The 17,352-nt window shown below is 31.4% G+C and overlaps 1 protein-coding gene across 10 annotated transcripts in view; it reads left to right on the forward strand.

Annotated features, from left to right (window-relative positions):
- Positions 1–17,352, forward strand: part of LOC144839840 (SWI/SNF-related matrix-associated actin-dependent regulator of chromatin subfamily D member 1-like) — a 116,271-nt gene that overhangs the window by 81,256 nt on the left and 17,663 nt on the right. For all 10 annotated transcript variants that reach the window (XR_013611791.1, XR_013611790.1, XR_013611789.1 and 7 more), the window contains one exon: positions 12,999–13,100. Coding sequence is in view for 6 of the 10 variants with exons in the window: in XM_078695390.1 (XP_078551516.1) it covers positions 12,999–13,100 (102 nt within the window). In the remaining 4 variants the exon portion in view is untranslated. The remainder of the gene's footprint in view (positions 1–12,998; positions 13,101–17,352) is intronic.

Genomic DNA, 17,352 nt, shown 5'->3' on the forward strand with positions numbered 1-17,352 from the left:
CGAGTGTGTGTTCTGTATCTTCAGTTTTGTCCAAACTTGTTCACTTCCTGCTGTGTAGACATGTTGAAACAGGGTCTAGGACGCAATTTGTATGTCACATGTAATGTGTCTGTCTTCGAGTACATCCTCGTTTCTGGGTGGAAGAAGGTACAATGTACATTTATTGTACGCAGTATTGATTGTTGCGTCCTATTTTATTTTATTAACACGACCTTGAACATAGCATTTGAACATTACCATGTTCTCCAATGTTTCTGTAAATAAAAAGTAGAAAGAGAAAATTCAATAGCACTGTATGTTTATTAAAATGAATTAAAATTGGTACACAAATACTGAATGTTAATGAAAGTCGGGAAAAATTGACTGTTTAATGATGCATAGTCAAAATTTAAATGAATAAAAACATTTATTGTTTGAACTTTTATTCGATTAATTTACTGCATTTTTTTCTTGAGTTGATCGTCAAGGATTAGGCCATTCAAAAGAATGGCTTATTTTGACCGAGATGCTCCCACTTGAGAACGTGGTTTGGGGACTGTACCATTTATGGAGAGGGGTGTTCAATGAATTTTCTACTTTTCAAGTATATTTTGCTCTTCCAGGAGAATAAGGTCATTGTTGGTTTATCCAGGTAAAAACTTTTTTCCTTTTGACGGTTATAAGCATAACCTACAGATCAGTCATTTATCTTATCCAAAATAAATATGTAAATATATAAGTAGATATACTGACACCCCTCCCCACAATATGCCAATCAAAAAACTTATCTATAATACCATTCTTTCATAGATTGAATCAGTATAGTTAGATTGTTACTATATCAAACAGCCAAAACAGGCGTTCATCTTGATATCCATCACAGGTCAGTATAGCGACCTTGTTTATTAAACTTATATAATAAAGATCGTTATCGAAGCGTTGCTTTTGTTGACATTCTGTTAGACTACTAACTTTAGTGCCAGGACGACGTTTGATGTCTGTCTCTCAAACGAACAATACTTCCGCAAATTTTTTTTTTTTTTAACGTTTTTAAAATTCTAAAAAACAGGATGCTGATTTGTTAACAAATTGGGGTCATTTTTATGTGACCGCGTTTAATAACTGGTCATTTTTATTTTGGTCACAACAATGGAAAATGCAAAAAAGAACAATAATTGCTGAGCAATCACATTTTCAATCATAAAACGGGTAAAATACTGACATACCGTAGAATATTTAATTGAATAAAAATTCAACATGATGAATATAATATAATTAAAATAATAAATATGCATGTACGGTATTTTAAAAATGTATATTTTATTTTTAATTTAAGGTTGAAAATGATTATATGGCAGTAGTATAGTAGTATATCTATCACCTACAACATAAAATAAAGATAAAACAATTAGGCCATTTAAATAAAAAAAAACGTATTAAACTTAACCACAATTTTGACATTTTCTTGGCCAAATTTATTTTTGATATATTCATTAAATAATCATATAACATAGGATAGGTAATGTACTTTTAATGGTTGTATTTTCAATATTAAAAAATAATAAAAAAGTAACAAAAGAAAGAAAAAACAGTGGCTAAGACCCTAAGAGAACCGCAATTTTGAAATTTTATATATGAAATTAATTTGTAGAATGTAAACATTTGCCACTGCACTGTCCTTCACCAGATATGTTGAAACATTCATTAAGAGATTATAAGACGTGCTTTATGCTTAAGTACTATATGATTCAGTTGAAACTTTACTTAGTCGATCAGGGTCATCGGAACATTCATTATGTATAGTTCAGGGTCATAGCACATTCACATCATTTTTGTAATAATGTAATCATAAAACCTTGCGAGTATTTCTAAGTTCTTAAGAATATTTTTTTAAAGAATTTTTCTAAATTTATAAATATGGTAGTGGTTTAGAGACTGTGACATATCATATAAAAGTTATACATCTGAGTGTTCTGTTTGTTTTCATAGTTTTTTTCAAATTGTGGCCCAATATTATTTATTGTAGTGTATGATAAAAAAAACGATAAAAATGACAAAGAAATAGATACAAGCATGCTATGTATTGCATGCAATTTTTAAAAAGTTAAAGAAGTTAAATTAGCAATAGCAAAAATACAAAAAGACCAACATACAGAAATTAAAATGCGCAAAAATTGTGCATATTAGTTTATGCTGTATTTTTCCTGTTGGCCATCATAGTTCAATAACAAGATTGAGTTGTAGTAGACCGTCGAGTTAAATTTAGAAACGATCACGTTACTGCTAATTATTATGTTAAATATCTAGGTGTCATATTTCATAATAATACACACATGAAGCAACATCTGTCAATTCAATTATTTTAATTCTCTTTTGTGTTATAGTGTAAATTCAATCCATGGAGAAAACACTATAGTATTTAACAATCCATGACAAACCTAAATTGTTGTGTTCCTGATAATGTGTTACAATCCATTCTGTTGTTAGTTATCCATGGAAAAACATATTCCAATAGTTTTACAATCCATGAAACCATTTTCTTAATAGTTGTTTATTCCAAGGAAAACCTATATCATAATCCATGGAAATTTATTTTTAGATTTACAATTCATGGAAAACTTTTCCAGACCATGGAAAATGTATTTATAGGGTTACAATGAAAAGTGTGATGTTATCCATGGAAAACCTGTATTATAAGTTTTATAATTCATAGAAAACTTATTATTCCTAATATTGTTAATTCTATGGAAAATCTATATGCTAATAATGTCTACAATCAATAGCCCAAACTTATTATTTTAATTGTTTTGTTATCCATGGAAAACCTGTGATTTTAGTGTTTACAATCCATAGAAACTGGATCTTACCAATGGTTCATTCCAAGAAAAACATATAACTATATAGTACTAATAATCATGGAAAACTTTTTATGTGAAGCAATATTCGTTGGTGTTCATAAAATCCATGAAAAAGGTGTTTACATTTGGCTTAATTTGTATACATGTGAACATGCACTAAATATAATACATTTAAGTTTCTCTGTGTCATTAGAAGCCTGGCACATGATTCATCTTATCAAACATTTAACATCTTAACAATAATGCCTTTGTTTAGTTTAACTCCAAATATTCTAGAAAGGAATTTATACTATTTATCAAACCCTGGATCCAAAATGTTCTAATATATAAGTTAAGTCATGTACTATACATCCTTCTTGTTTGCTTTTTGTGGTAAAAGTTTTGTAATACCCCTGTTTTTAGTATGAATGACCTATTAAAGGCTACCAGGTATACTAACATGTGAAAGTATATAGGCCAATCAAAATGTTCTAAAATGCATTTTTGGTCCACTTTATTTATCCATTAGAGGATCTTTTAGAATTGGTTAAATAATCATTTTTTGCAGTATTATCATCCTTACTGCAGTAATGTAGAAAGAAAAGTAGTAAGAAAATTATATTAAAAACAATTATTTTGATAATTAGTAAACACATTCCATTTTGTACGACTCAACCCATCCTCTAAACTATGTTTTTTCGTTAAGGTCCTACTTTAGTGGTAGATGTCTGTCATTATTTTCTACTACAAATAGCTTCCTCTTGAAAAGCCTCTATCCAATTCTTACTGGGCACTGAATGTACTATATGAAAATACCCCCTAAATTCAGAAAATTACTAAAGATAGGACTTTGGTTAAATTCAAAACTTACAATATTTTTAGGCCCTTCTTCAAAATGCTTGATTCGCCACTGTAGACTACTTTGTTTGTGGTAGCAAAGAAGGTATTTTAGAATCTGTGGTGTGATCTATTGTTTATATTCACGGACATGAACTACAGACCAAATGTGTAACATTCCTCACTGGATGATTTGTGCAGAGTTGCGACGTAAACGCGAAACCCAAGTGAACCCAACAGAAAGTAATACATTTTATCAGAACCTTTGGCAAAATATTTATCACCTTTTTATTGTCTATAGACCCAAAGTTAGTAGCTGGTGTTGTCACTCATTTTCTCTTTCAACATATTTGTTTGTAATTTGACTTGATTAATGCGACCATCCAAGCTGTGTCGTTATATCAAAACTGGAATGGTCTATATTCATTCACCTTTTATTAATTTATTGTACATGGATAATACTGTTTACTGTAGTAGCTATTTAGGTCTTGCCCATTATAAGATAGTAGATGTATTGTTTAAAAGCATATCATTGTTTAGTTTTTTGCCCCCCAGTAATTTGTCTTTGGAGCATAATGCTGTACTGTATCTATTGAGGTCTTGCCTATAAAAGTTTATAAAATTTGTCGTCCTTGCCTATAAACATAGTACTATATATAAAACAAAGAAAGAACTTTTCAAATGCAAAAATTGAAATGTTTTACCTATAGTTTTACCTTGAAATTTAATTAGTAAAGAAACTCCCACTAAACCAGAACTTTCCAAAGTTCCTACTATAAATAGAAAATCAATTAATAATAATAATGATGAAAATATCAACAAGGATCTCTGACATTTTGGCAAGCCCATGAGTGGTCCAGTCTACTAAGACAAAACGTACCTATTGTTAAAAAGTGTTTACAATTAAATTTAAAAGCTAGCAGTATATAACCTAATAGAATATTAAATATTTTAGATTCAGGTTTGCATACTACTATTGTGTTTATGTATTTAGATTTTGTCTTGTTTTACAATGTGAAATTCAGTTGAAACAAACATTAGTAGTAATACAAGTTTCTCAATGAGTGAAAGTTATAACTATATAGAGGGCAGTGTTTAATAATAATTGAGTTTTGACTTGCTTCTTCATTCTCATTGATATTTACTTTATTAAAATGTAGACTGGTGTTGATATATAAATCCAAAGGCAAATTACTGAAAAAATGACAATGCTGTGGGTATCAGTGGCTGGATCTCAATGGAGATACAAAAAAAAAAAGCGAAAAGCTAAATCAAAACGATAAGTAAAACAGCCAGAAAAGTTAGCAGAGCTTTCGGGCAACACTAGCCCTTCATCAGTGGTGGTGTTGATATATATAAATATCTTTACTTTATATATCATTTATCTTATACATTCATATACTATGTAACTGACGAAAGTTTGGTGTTTTCCAAAATCTAATCTAATCTAATCGTCGTTTATTTAGATAAATACACTTAGAATCTAGAACATAAATATAGGTCTTGTAAAGAAATGTCCATGAAATTGCTTGCTTTTACTCAGTAGCCCATTTCCTTTTATCTGTTTTATATCCGTTAGTGTTTACTGGTTAATATAGAATTTCTGGGATTATGACATTTGTCTGTCGCCAACTGCCTGTGTGATCAGTTTCCTGTACTGACCAGAAAGTATCATCAATTTTACGTAACATGAGTGAATAAGAATTAAATTAGTGCTTCGTGTTTGTACCCTTCGATACCATGAGGCATATTGCCAATGGTTTATTGCCAGTTTGTGCTAAATCTAGTACAAATTGGTGTTCACGTATAACTTAAATTAAATTATAAATCAACAGTTAAAGAATAAATTCTGCCTGGTGGTATATGGAATATTAATTAATTTGAAACGATAAAGATTAGGAAATGTGTAGGAATGAGAAAAGCTGTTCTAACAGAGATTCAAACCCGGAATCTTCTACTTGATATGCAAATGTCCTAACCATTAGACCACTGGGGTTTTCATGGTGTTTAAAGCCTATTCTATTATATTACAACATTGCAGAAGTTGTGTAATTGTATTGCAGTCCACCAGACTAGGAAGTTTCACCTTAACCCCATATAAAACATGTTCACTCACTCACGATAATTTTGTATTAATGAAGCAAGCAATGAAGTGAAGAGAATACACAGTTTTTGCAGTAAAGCATAATAAGATTGTTGGCAAAGAAGATTAATTCCATTTATGGCATGGTTGGTCTATGGCAACCCAGTTATGTCATTCCAAATCAACGTCTGTCAAGTTCTAAACACGTAAACTACCTTCATTAATAAAAACAAGAATTTCGGACGAATTACAGATCACGATTTTGAAAATAGTGCAGTCACTTTTCATCCTGAGCACCCACTTTTTAAAATGTGTTATGATGAGGCATATTTAAATTTTTTTTTTTATGTTTGTTCAGTGTTCACCGAGTCATAAATTAAAATGTTTCTCACATGATTCATACAGACAAAAATGCTTTTAACTTTTTGTATTGACTTTAGATTATCAATGTCACAAGATAGAGGCATTTATACTTGATGAATTGAGCGGAAAAATATGTCCCTTTTAAATTGCTGTTTTAAAGTTAATTTAACCCTGTTTATTTGAAATTAGATACAGTTATTACAATTTGATTTCTAGGGATTTTGTAGATGTAAGATTACTAATCAATCTATCATTATCAATCAATTGTTCCATTTTTATAGTGCTCATAGTACTGTCAAAAAAGTAAAAAAGCAAATGAGCTTTCCAATGATGACTGAGTGTCATAATGTTTAAGAGTAGATGGTTCTAGAGTCTATGTCCAACAGTTCCTAACATTTGATCTCCCCAGCTATATCTGCTCCTCAGAATGTCTAGAACACTCAATGGCTATATCTTAGTTTTTTTCTCCATGATGGTCAAAACATGTGTTGCACTTGGCAAACTAAAGGATCACTAACCAGTTTAAACAGTTATTAAGCTTCTTGCAGTACTAGCCCTCATGTTTCGTACTTGCCCAAACTCAACTTTAAAAACTGTTAACCAATTAAAAAATATTGAATTTATTTCTTTTTTATCTTCAAAATTCTTTAAAAAGGTTGGCCTAAGGGCAGATGAACCAGTTTTTTAAGAAAAATTACTTGTTAATGTAATTATGTTTATATTTTATGGCTAATAGACAACCTCCGCCTCCTCCTCCAGTCATATTAAATTGTCAAATAAAATATATTTTGTAGACTTTATAGAGCTGTTGTGACTTTTCCCAAGATTTTTAAATTCCTGTCAACTAATAATTTCTGAATTTCCGTATAAAAAGGAAGCTTTTAAATTATGGATCAATTGATTTCAAATATTTTTGAATTACATCCAAGGAATATCTTTCTTTTTTTTTTAATGTATGACACAGATATATAAAAAGGGTTTAATTCCATCAATGTCAGTTTTTTTCAAGATTTACCAGAATAAATTGGCTCCAACCGGTATTAAAAAATGGATTAAGAAAATAAAAATACACTTGTCTAGGTAGTAGTAGTGGTAGGTTAGGCCTTAGCGATTAAAAAATTACACAATCGGAGACTATATTTTGTCAATTAGATCATGATTCGGTACTTAATTGTCCTGATTGTCAATTTATTTAAACTTTATATATTATGTAATTGTATGTATATTCTGGAATTGCCACTAAATTTCTTGACTTAATTTTCTTCTCTTCGATACTACTCTTAGAACAAACTGAGTAACATTATATTATTAGTATATATAGTCAGTGAAAACAACAAAATGACACTAATGTGACTACAGATACTATGAATTTGAAATGGATTTTGGGTTTTTTTTTAAGTGACACAGTAATAATACTAATGTTTAACCTTATTCAATGAACTACTAATCTCATCTCATAAGTCAAGATGTAGAAAAAAGAAGCAATATTGAGCTTTTATTTCAGGATGTGGAGAAAAAAAAAAAGATGGTAATTTTATGCAAAGATTTATCTGCACACATGCGTATAGGCCCAGTATACAACATTTTAGCACACAGTCTTCATTTGTACCATCTTCTGTACATTTTGACATACTTTTCATCTTTTGTTTTTTGTGCAGTGCAAGCCATGTCATTTCCTCTTGTTGCAGGATAAAATAAATGTTTGTTTTATTCTATCTTTTTATTCTCATCTGTGCTCTAGAGCTTGAGGATGTGGCCTAAGTCCTCAATAGTCATTGTCTAATTATTATTAATGCACTTAACATTTTATAATTTAATTATAAAATGTCTAATGTTCCATTGATGACACACAAATGTATGAAGGCTAGAGTTAATATTAATTATACAATACAATATTTGTAGAAAATATATACATTATGTATATTTTCTAATATGTATATATTATACTGCCAGTTTCTTTGTATGTGTAGATATATTTAGAATTAGTACACTATTACGCCAGTGAATGTTTTACTTACTAAATGTAATCTCACAAAAATAAGAATCAAGGCTATTATTTAATCATCTACAACAAAATATAAAGCGGAAGTACATTGCTCATGGCTGCCATAGAAAAAACTTCTTATCATTTTTAGGTTATCAAATTTAAATTATAGTCTTTCGAGTCTCATCCCGATTGAGTAGTTGGTCGCTGTGCACATGTAGTGTAATCAACCACTCCTGAGTATCCATAATTTTGCATGATACCATGTTATATTGGTGTAGAATTATAATCAAATATTATCTTACAGTTAAAACAATTATATGAACAAAAAAAAGTTTAAAACGGGTCATTAAATTTTACTTTTTAAGTACACATTTTATTTTCCAAACTTTTATTTCTGCTCAGATAAAAAAAAAACGGAAATCCACTGTCGCCAGAAACACTTGCGGCTATATCAATTTTTTTATTTTGTTTTTGACATTGATTGATAGAGTTAAATATTACTAAGCTACAATCACTTCTTATCTTTTCTAACAATTATTTCCTAAAAACTACAAAAAAGACTTAATTGTCTAAAAAAAGTATATCGTTATCACTGTTTAAGTAAAACAGCCTCTCAGTTTTTCATTATTCAATGACGCTTGCAAAAAAAATAAATGAATCTCCCGGACAGTTTTAAAACTTGACACCAAGGGGGAGGGATTTTCCCAATGGACGTTCGTCTAACCCTTTTCAAGGTCCTTTCTCGTTCCTTATAATTTGTCTCGCTCCCCTGCCTATCTTTATTTCCCTTCACTGTTTCTGTGTCAATCACATGGTCTATGTCCCCCTTCTCCTGTATCTTTGACCCTTTTCTATTAAACAAGCTGTTTACCCCTTGTACCAATTGTCTCCGCCTGTTTCAATACTACCACAGATGTTACGTTCCCCTGGCACCCTTATTCTATTAGTTCTATCCCCACTTCCTTACAGATGTTTTACTCCCTCGACGCTCCCATTTTACCCCCAATTTATCGTCCCAATTTCTTAATATCTCAACTGACCATATGTTCTCTGATGCTATCTCTTTTTTACCCATGTTTTGTTTAGTCATTTTAATTTGTCATTTGATTGAGGTGGATACTGAATCCATCTTTGTCCCGCGTACCCATTGCTCAATTCACCCATTTCTGTTTTTTATTTACGTCTGTCTTAATTTTGTTGCTTTTATTTCTCCTGTGTGCTTATGTCTACATGTCACCCATGTTTCTCTTTTGTTTTGTCCATCTTAATTTCAATTTATAATTTGTTTACCGCTTTTTTTCTCTGTGTCACCCAGGTCTTGTCATATTTTATCAAATTTTAATCGTGATCGATTTTTTCTTCGGTTTCTTTATTGGTGATTTGTCCGTTTAAATCTTGTTGTTGATCTTTTACGCCACCTTGTCACCAATACTTTAGTCATTGTTGTTGTCAACTTTATTTTAAACCTTTTAGTTTTAATCATTTAGTTTTATTGCATGTTGAAACCACTCTTATGATTTTTAAAGTTCAATTCGCCTTTTTTAATTTTCCTAATGTACACCCTATGTTCATTTGAATTTTTTAAATAATATAATTTGTTTTTAAAAGTGACTTTTTGGTTAAAATTTAACAATACTGTAAATGTTGTCAAATAAATGATGAAAAAATAGTTTGGAAGTTAAGTTTTCATTAGTTTTAATTAAAGTTAATAGACGGATGTTTTTTTTAAATGCCACAAATTTTATTTATGGCAAATTTTGGTATTATAGATTAGTTTTGATCTGTTTTATGAGAACCTTTAGCTTGACCAATGTGGCTACTTTAATGATGCTCCTAATTTACATTTTGTTTGTTTCAAATATGCATGACAAGGCAAGTTTAGCTACCTAATAAAATAACATGGGTAATTTTCTTCTACGAACGCAACCTGTATCGTACACAGATATTAAAATCTGGACTGACATCACTTGTAACACCAATAGGGTATGACAAAACTGTTGTTATGGTAACAGGTGGTTGATTTTTAAGGCATACAGGTGTCCTAGTTAATGAAGCAAGACCAATGACCTGACATACCAAACACACGGGTGATGACAGCTATCTCTTTCATGTGTCACGGTCAGTCACAGTGTGTACCTACTTTTATTGCTTCCTTTAGCTATGGACAGTTATTGTGTTTTCAGGCACACATGTAATATAGGCCTCTTGCTGACTTATTCAGACATGAATATGCAATAATTATTTGTTGATTCTGCCCACATGCATTTTATACAGGTCACTCTGCCTTATAAATTATAGTAATGAATGTTTTCATTTCAGTTGTTCAAATCATCTGGCTGACGGGGTCAGCTTTTATAGTGACTAGTGTAGCAAACTGCTTCATTTAGTTTGCAATATTTGATATAGATTAATCTTTCAACACTTTCATCATCACCTAAAACCTACAAATAGTTCATGACAAAATATTTTAAATATGGGGCTCTATTAGGGTGCATTTATAAAGTTCCGGGGACATCCTGATGAAACTTGGTCATTAACCATTCTATATTGTGTCTTCAAAGCTTGGTTCCCACTAGCGATGCAACGCAACGACGTAATGCAACTTAAGTTATTTCAACCACAAGCGATGGATTATTCGAACAATGTATAACTTGAAACTTTGCGGGGTTTCTAGTAGAGACAGCTATACTACATATTGTAAATATTTTCCTTTGTTATTTCAATGAAAGATCGTGCTTATTGATAATGTTAACACATACAGTAGTAGTGATGATGTTATTTCTGTGACAAAATGCATTTTTTTAAAGTTTAGTTCCTAAAAAGAACTTAAAAACATTAAATAAAATTAATTTCAGTAGGTTTGATGAAAAGCTTCCGTAGTGAATTAACCCGGAAGCAGGTGTGGGTGGATCCATAATTTGTGGTTTACCAGGTTTTCAATAATTTTAGGCTAAATCATATTTTTCAGCAGCTTATTTATCTTCATTTCCATTTGGCCATAATTGGCCTAATTTCTGTAGCAATTAAGGATGTTCCATAATATTGCTTGTGAACCTTGTACCACCAGGTTGCAAAAATTAAACGAAGGATCAGTTGACCAGATTAGGGAATGCTAACAGTTCCTTTGATAACAAATCATCTCCTAGTATTTAACTTATTTTTTTGTGTTTTTTTTTTGTGTTTTTTTTTAAGGCAAATTATCAAGGATAAATATAAGCAAATTCATTCAATATTCTAAAGGTCATAAATGTGTGTGAACAAGCAGCTTTGGCAACATGAATTAGGAAAGATACCCAGTTCAGGGCGGTTCCTTCCCGGAGGAAGTTCAATGTACAAAACCTTCCTCGTACAATTTCAATCATTTGAATGCGTGCAATAGCATAAACATGTATGAACAACATGTACACATATGTTATATGAACAAATCTCTCTCTAATGCTCTGTCTACACTATCAAACTAGTTTGACAAAAAGAAGTGTGATGTGCCCATATATGGATACAATGATGTCACATCACTACCATATTTTAGCAGCTTTTCTCACAATAGCTTGATAGTGTAGACAGAGCTTTATAGTACTAGGTTTAGTGTGTCCATGGGTGAATAGCTATTGAATCAAGTACAAATTCTAGAAACTATTCTAGTTATTCAAGTTAGATAACAAAATGAATAGTGGTTTATCATATGATAGTACACTGTCAATTTTTTTCTTCCAAAAACAATATTCGGTAGTCTTAGATTACAGTACCTGGGAAATGTTCCTGTTGTAAATCACATCGCAGAAAACATTCAAAAAATGCGTGGGCTAAATAAAATATCACATTGTCAAAGAACAATTTCCGCTCTAATGTATCAAACATACACCACAACAATGAATCAGCCTCCCATCTTCTATCATATCATTAAATTATACTTGATATTTTTATTGACAAGAATGTGATTTATATATTTTCTTAATTGTTGAATTGAATATGAAAACAAATTATCGAAATTCTTGACATTCTCATTTCTCAAGGTTATAAAACATTACATCCTCAACAGGTGTTTGGTGTAAGAAGTTCAAGATTGATTTTTTTTTTTTGGTAGGATGTTTCTAGGCCCATAATTCCAATGTTTTTTTGCACTACTAAGGTATGGTACAGGTGGTTAGTATGGTTATCTGGTTGACCGATAGGTTCAAGGCCCAGTTACCACTAGAAGATAATTTTTAAATCAATCAAATTGTTTTTTATATTATTTTTAACGTAACATAATCTTTTTTTAGGAACGTTTTTCGAGAATATTTAATAGACCTATTTTTATTGCTCTATTTCACAGTTTTGCCATCAATTTAATCTTAAAATGTTATATTTAGCATCATATCGGTTTCAGAAATTGCATTTTTGGAGGATATTTAAAACTATTTTTAAATTTCTCTATCTATTTTGACGTTGATGGTTCTGGAACAGTTTTAAGTGACACTTTGTATTCATTGATCCTTTGAGAAACAATTGATTATCTCTTTTACAGTGTCTTTTCTAAATCCAAAAATGTTTGTGTTTTCGGTGTTCGTTTTGCCTTCCTACTTGTCATGTTTATTCATTCTTTTTCCATAAATTTCTGTCTGCCATTGCTACAGCAAAGTCTTCTCTGGAATGCTGGTGTCCATCTCCAATGCATTAGAACATGTCGAGTGTTGGTCTTTCCTGGTTTTGCTAGCCCATGTTTGAGTTGTCATAGTAGAACATCTGAGATTACCTCTTCTTTGCTATGAAAACAATTTGCCCTGCCAATCTTTGTTTCAGAGATTCTTCAGTATGGCCAAATAGCCATATAATGTTTCATTACTGCCTCGTTGCTGCCATGTGATGTATATTGTAGTCTGTGTAGCATCTTTCCAGCATCACTTTATAATTTCTGTTATTTCTTCTTTAGTGGCATCGAACCCAGACCACGACTGAGACAGATGGATTTCAAGTGAAAAGACCAGGAGACCAGAATGTGAAATGTACACTACTTCTGCTGCTTGATCACCAGGTAAAAAAAATGTATAACATTTAGCATGGAAATTATTCCATTGAAATTATTCCATATTAATCATTCCTTGAGAGTTTTATATTCCATATGAATTATTCCTTGGGAATTATTCCATGGGAATTCATCCTTAGGAATTATTCCATGGGAATTATTCCCTGGGAATTATTCCATATTAATCATTCCCTGAGAGTTATTCCATATGAATTATTCCCTGGGAATTATTCCATATTAATCATTCCCTGGGAGTTATTCCATATGAATTATTCCTTGGGAATTATTCCATGGGAATTCATCCTTAGGAATTATCCCATGGGAATTATTCCCTGGGAATTAGTTCATGGGAATTATTCCTTGGGAATTATTCCTTAAGAATTATACCATTTGAATTATTCCATGGAAATTAGTCTATGAGAATATTCCATGGGAATTATTCTATGGTAATTATTCCTTGGGAATTATTCCATATGAATTATTCCCTAGGAATTATTCTATTTGAATTATTCCTTAGGAATTATTCCATGGAAATTATTTAAAATGTTTACAAATTTGTTTTCCCAAATAACCATTAGAAATAGTTAGGTCAAGACAATTGTAGTCCCAGCATCATCAGTAGCCCTTACACCTTCCACAGCATTTTCCTGTTAAATAACACTCCAATACCAATTGTGTGTTTTTAACTGTTATTACCTCCTCTAAAGAGAAACTTGTCTATTAGTATTAGCAAGATTACTTCAAAATTACTTAACCACTTACGGATTTCAACCAAACTAAAGATAGACCTTAGTCTACAGAACACTTAACATTTGGAGGTTCTGTATACACACATTAGTTACATGATCTATGTACGATTTTAAAAAATCATGTTTTTAGTTATATCTTAACATCATAAATACACCATATTTAGCACTCACAAATTTCAGGTCATATCATCATACAAGATCTGCTCTTGTTTTTATTTATGTGTTTATTTGTATTTTGTCCCATTTCTGCTGCCAATAAAAAATATAGTAATTTATTCACACATTATTTAATCAGTTTATTTACTCGCATCAAAAACAGACCCAATCTTATTCCTAAATTTTGAATTCATAAATCAACATTTTACCTGATTTATTGTAAGAATTTTGCCCCAGAAAAAAGATTGCAGTGTACCATCAATCAAACAAGACTGTAACTAAAACGAAAAATTTTAGTGTGCCCCTATTTTTTTATACAAATATAAAAATGTATTTACTCTGGAATGTTCTTTCATCAATAGGATCATAAGCAGTTAAGTACTGTCAACTCGTCCATGCATGTAATTTTGCTAGGTTGGAATATCCACCTTCAAAAAAGCCTAAAGCTGGAGGTTTACGACCTTCTACCTACCCCAGCTTATTTTAAAACCTTCTACCTAGCCAAGCTTATTTAAAAATCTTCCACCTAGCCCAGCTTATTTTAAAACCTTCTACTTAGCCCAGCTTATTTTAAAACTTTCTACCTAGCCCAGCTTTTAAAAATCTTCCACCCAGCCTAGCTTATTTCAAGGCCTTCCATCTAGCATAACGGTTATTTTAAGGCCGTACTTGTTGGCAGCCACCCTTAGACTTCTCTACCTATATCCCAACCACTGGAGTGGCCTAAACTTTTTTTTCCAGATAGTTTTCTAAATAAAATTGCATATAGTTGGGAAGAATTTAAGTTATGGTATGAGACGAGAATACAATAGTGTCTATGAGAGTACTGTGTGAGCTTTCATGAAGCCAAATGTAACAATTTAAATAATAACCTGACTTTTAGATTATTTGTATTGGAAATCTTCTCCGGGTGTGTCTTTCCTAAATCTGCTAGGGCTCACAAACTATTACTGTATGTCTCCCAAATTGTAGCATGATCAGTATGCATGGTCACTATGTATAATCACTATGCATGATCACTGTATAATCATGTATGATCACTATGCATAATCACTGTGTATGGTAACTATGCATGATCACTATGCATGATCACTATGCATGATCACTATGTATGATCACTATGCATGATTAGACAAAATAAACATTATAATGAGATGATTGGAGGAAAGAGATGGAAATGAACTGGCTAAACATAACATATCCTGCAACAGATCTCAGCGTGTGTACCTTTAATTACCCATAACAGTACAATTACAGCCCTTGTCAATTGAGGTTATAGTTCAACCTAATTGATGGGTGAAGGCTGCCCCCGTGGTTTTAACATCTTTTTACAACACGATTATTTGTTGTTTATAATTAATAATCGGTGTAATTTTAGGAGCGTATGATATGGAATTAGAAAATAAATGTGAAACGGAAATTTGTTAATAAGGTGGAATACTATAGTAAATTTATTACCATAGTAAAATTTATGGTATTTGTAATTTTACATAAAAAATCTTAATCAGAGTAATGAAGTGATTATTTTTATCATATTACTTTTACGTTATATTATAATTAACAATGTTAAAAAGCTACTTAATCATGTAAAATTTGCTTTTTAATTTTAGGGCGAAGGAATGGTAGAGATGCAATCTCTGTTTTCAATATATCTGCACTAGTACGCGCCACCACAGGGTTTCCCCACCCCCGGCCGACTCTCTCCTCTCACGTGTAAAATTAAAATATAACGCCGTCTGTAGAGTAGAAAGTAGAACTAGTTTTGATTTGATTGAATTTTTACTGTATTTTATCACATCTTAATATTAATTGTGTTGTAATTTTTTTTTTTGGATTCAGGGAGAATTTATTTTATTATACTACCATTTGTTTGTTTACAAAAATAAACGCCTCCCTCGAATAAATGCCTCCCTCAAATAGACAGCCCCCTAAACACCCTCCCTCCCAAATAAACGCGAATAAATAACAGTATATGGTGCTGCTTCACACCTCATTACACTGGTCCTTTTAGAGTGAGTGAGTCGTTGAAATCGCACCTGCTACACCGACATCAAAGGTTAAAATACCTTACATAATATTCATTAATTGTAACCATGTTTTCGTTAAGTGTTTCGTTAAGTGAATGTAATCACAGGAAACGTGTCGTTAAATCGGCGTATTTCTTCCCTTCGTTTCTGTTTACCCACTTAATGTGATGTACACCAATAACGATAGTTATCTTGTTGAATGAGGTCAGACGACTGGTATTGCGGTCACACCATTTCATCAATATACCGCCTTCTTCTGATTAATTTTGATTTGTACACTATACAACGTCTCCGCCGGGGGAATTATTTTGGCGCCATGCTTACAATTCTGTGGTAAAACCTACAAGTTTCGGAAGTATTGCATAAGACAAAGTAGATTGTACGACAAGCAAAATGATTCCGTTTCGATTTTTTTTTTTTAAATTCCATCAGATCACTATTTTGACTCACTGACAGAGAATATACAAATTCACTAATTTTCCTAAATTGGTATGTTCTAGTTTTTTAAATGGATAAACCTTATCCTGTGTGTTTTCTCAAATAATCTTGGCTGGCAACAATTTTTTCAATGATTGCTGACGCAATTGAAATCAACTTTAAATGACAGAACAAGTATTAAGTGGTTTTTGAATAGGGGGAAGATTATTGACGTTTTCTCTAGGGGTTATAATAGACAATGGTAATGTGTATCACAGGATAAAATTAGAATTATCTCCCTCCTATATCTAACAGTTGCCAAGTGACTATTTGTGAGGCCACACTTACAACACTATGCCAATCTTAAATTGTGAACTAGGTCAGGACATCATGTACTCTTTTGATTTGTCTCCAAAATAACATCCTCCTATATTTTTATGTTATGTTAAAGAAAAAAAAATTGTAAACGTCACATAATAGTTTTTCAGTTTTTTCAAAAATTGGATTGGGGAAAAATTATTTACCTGAACAAACTGCAATTTAATGCAAAAAAAGTCAAAATGGGTTTTTGATGGAATCGGCAGATTAATTGAATCAAATTTACTTTCAAACGGGTACAAGAATAAACGAATATGGAATAGGGAAAATATTTTCGTTCGTTCGTTCTATTCAACTTGGCCAATCTTTCAACTCATAAAAATATTCTCCCCATTCTAATTATAAACTAAATCATAAATTAAATTTTTTTACACCCACAGACATCCCTTCGTGATGTCTCCTATTCGTAATTTTTTAAAGTTTATTGTAGTACAGAATGTGAAGAAATTGTTAATTAAGTTTCTGGCAATGACCTTGATTACGATAAAAAGTTTGAGAAAATGCTTTTGTTGCGATAGAATTGATTTGTTCATT

Source organism: Antedon bifida, chromosome 4 (genome assembly GCF_963402885.1).
Source record: "Antedon bifida chromosome 4, ecAntBifi1.1, whole genome shotgun sequence".
NCBI classification, from domain to species: domain Eukaryota; kingdom Metazoa; phylum Echinodermata; class Crinoidea; order Comatulida; family Antedonidae; genus Antedon; species Antedon bifida.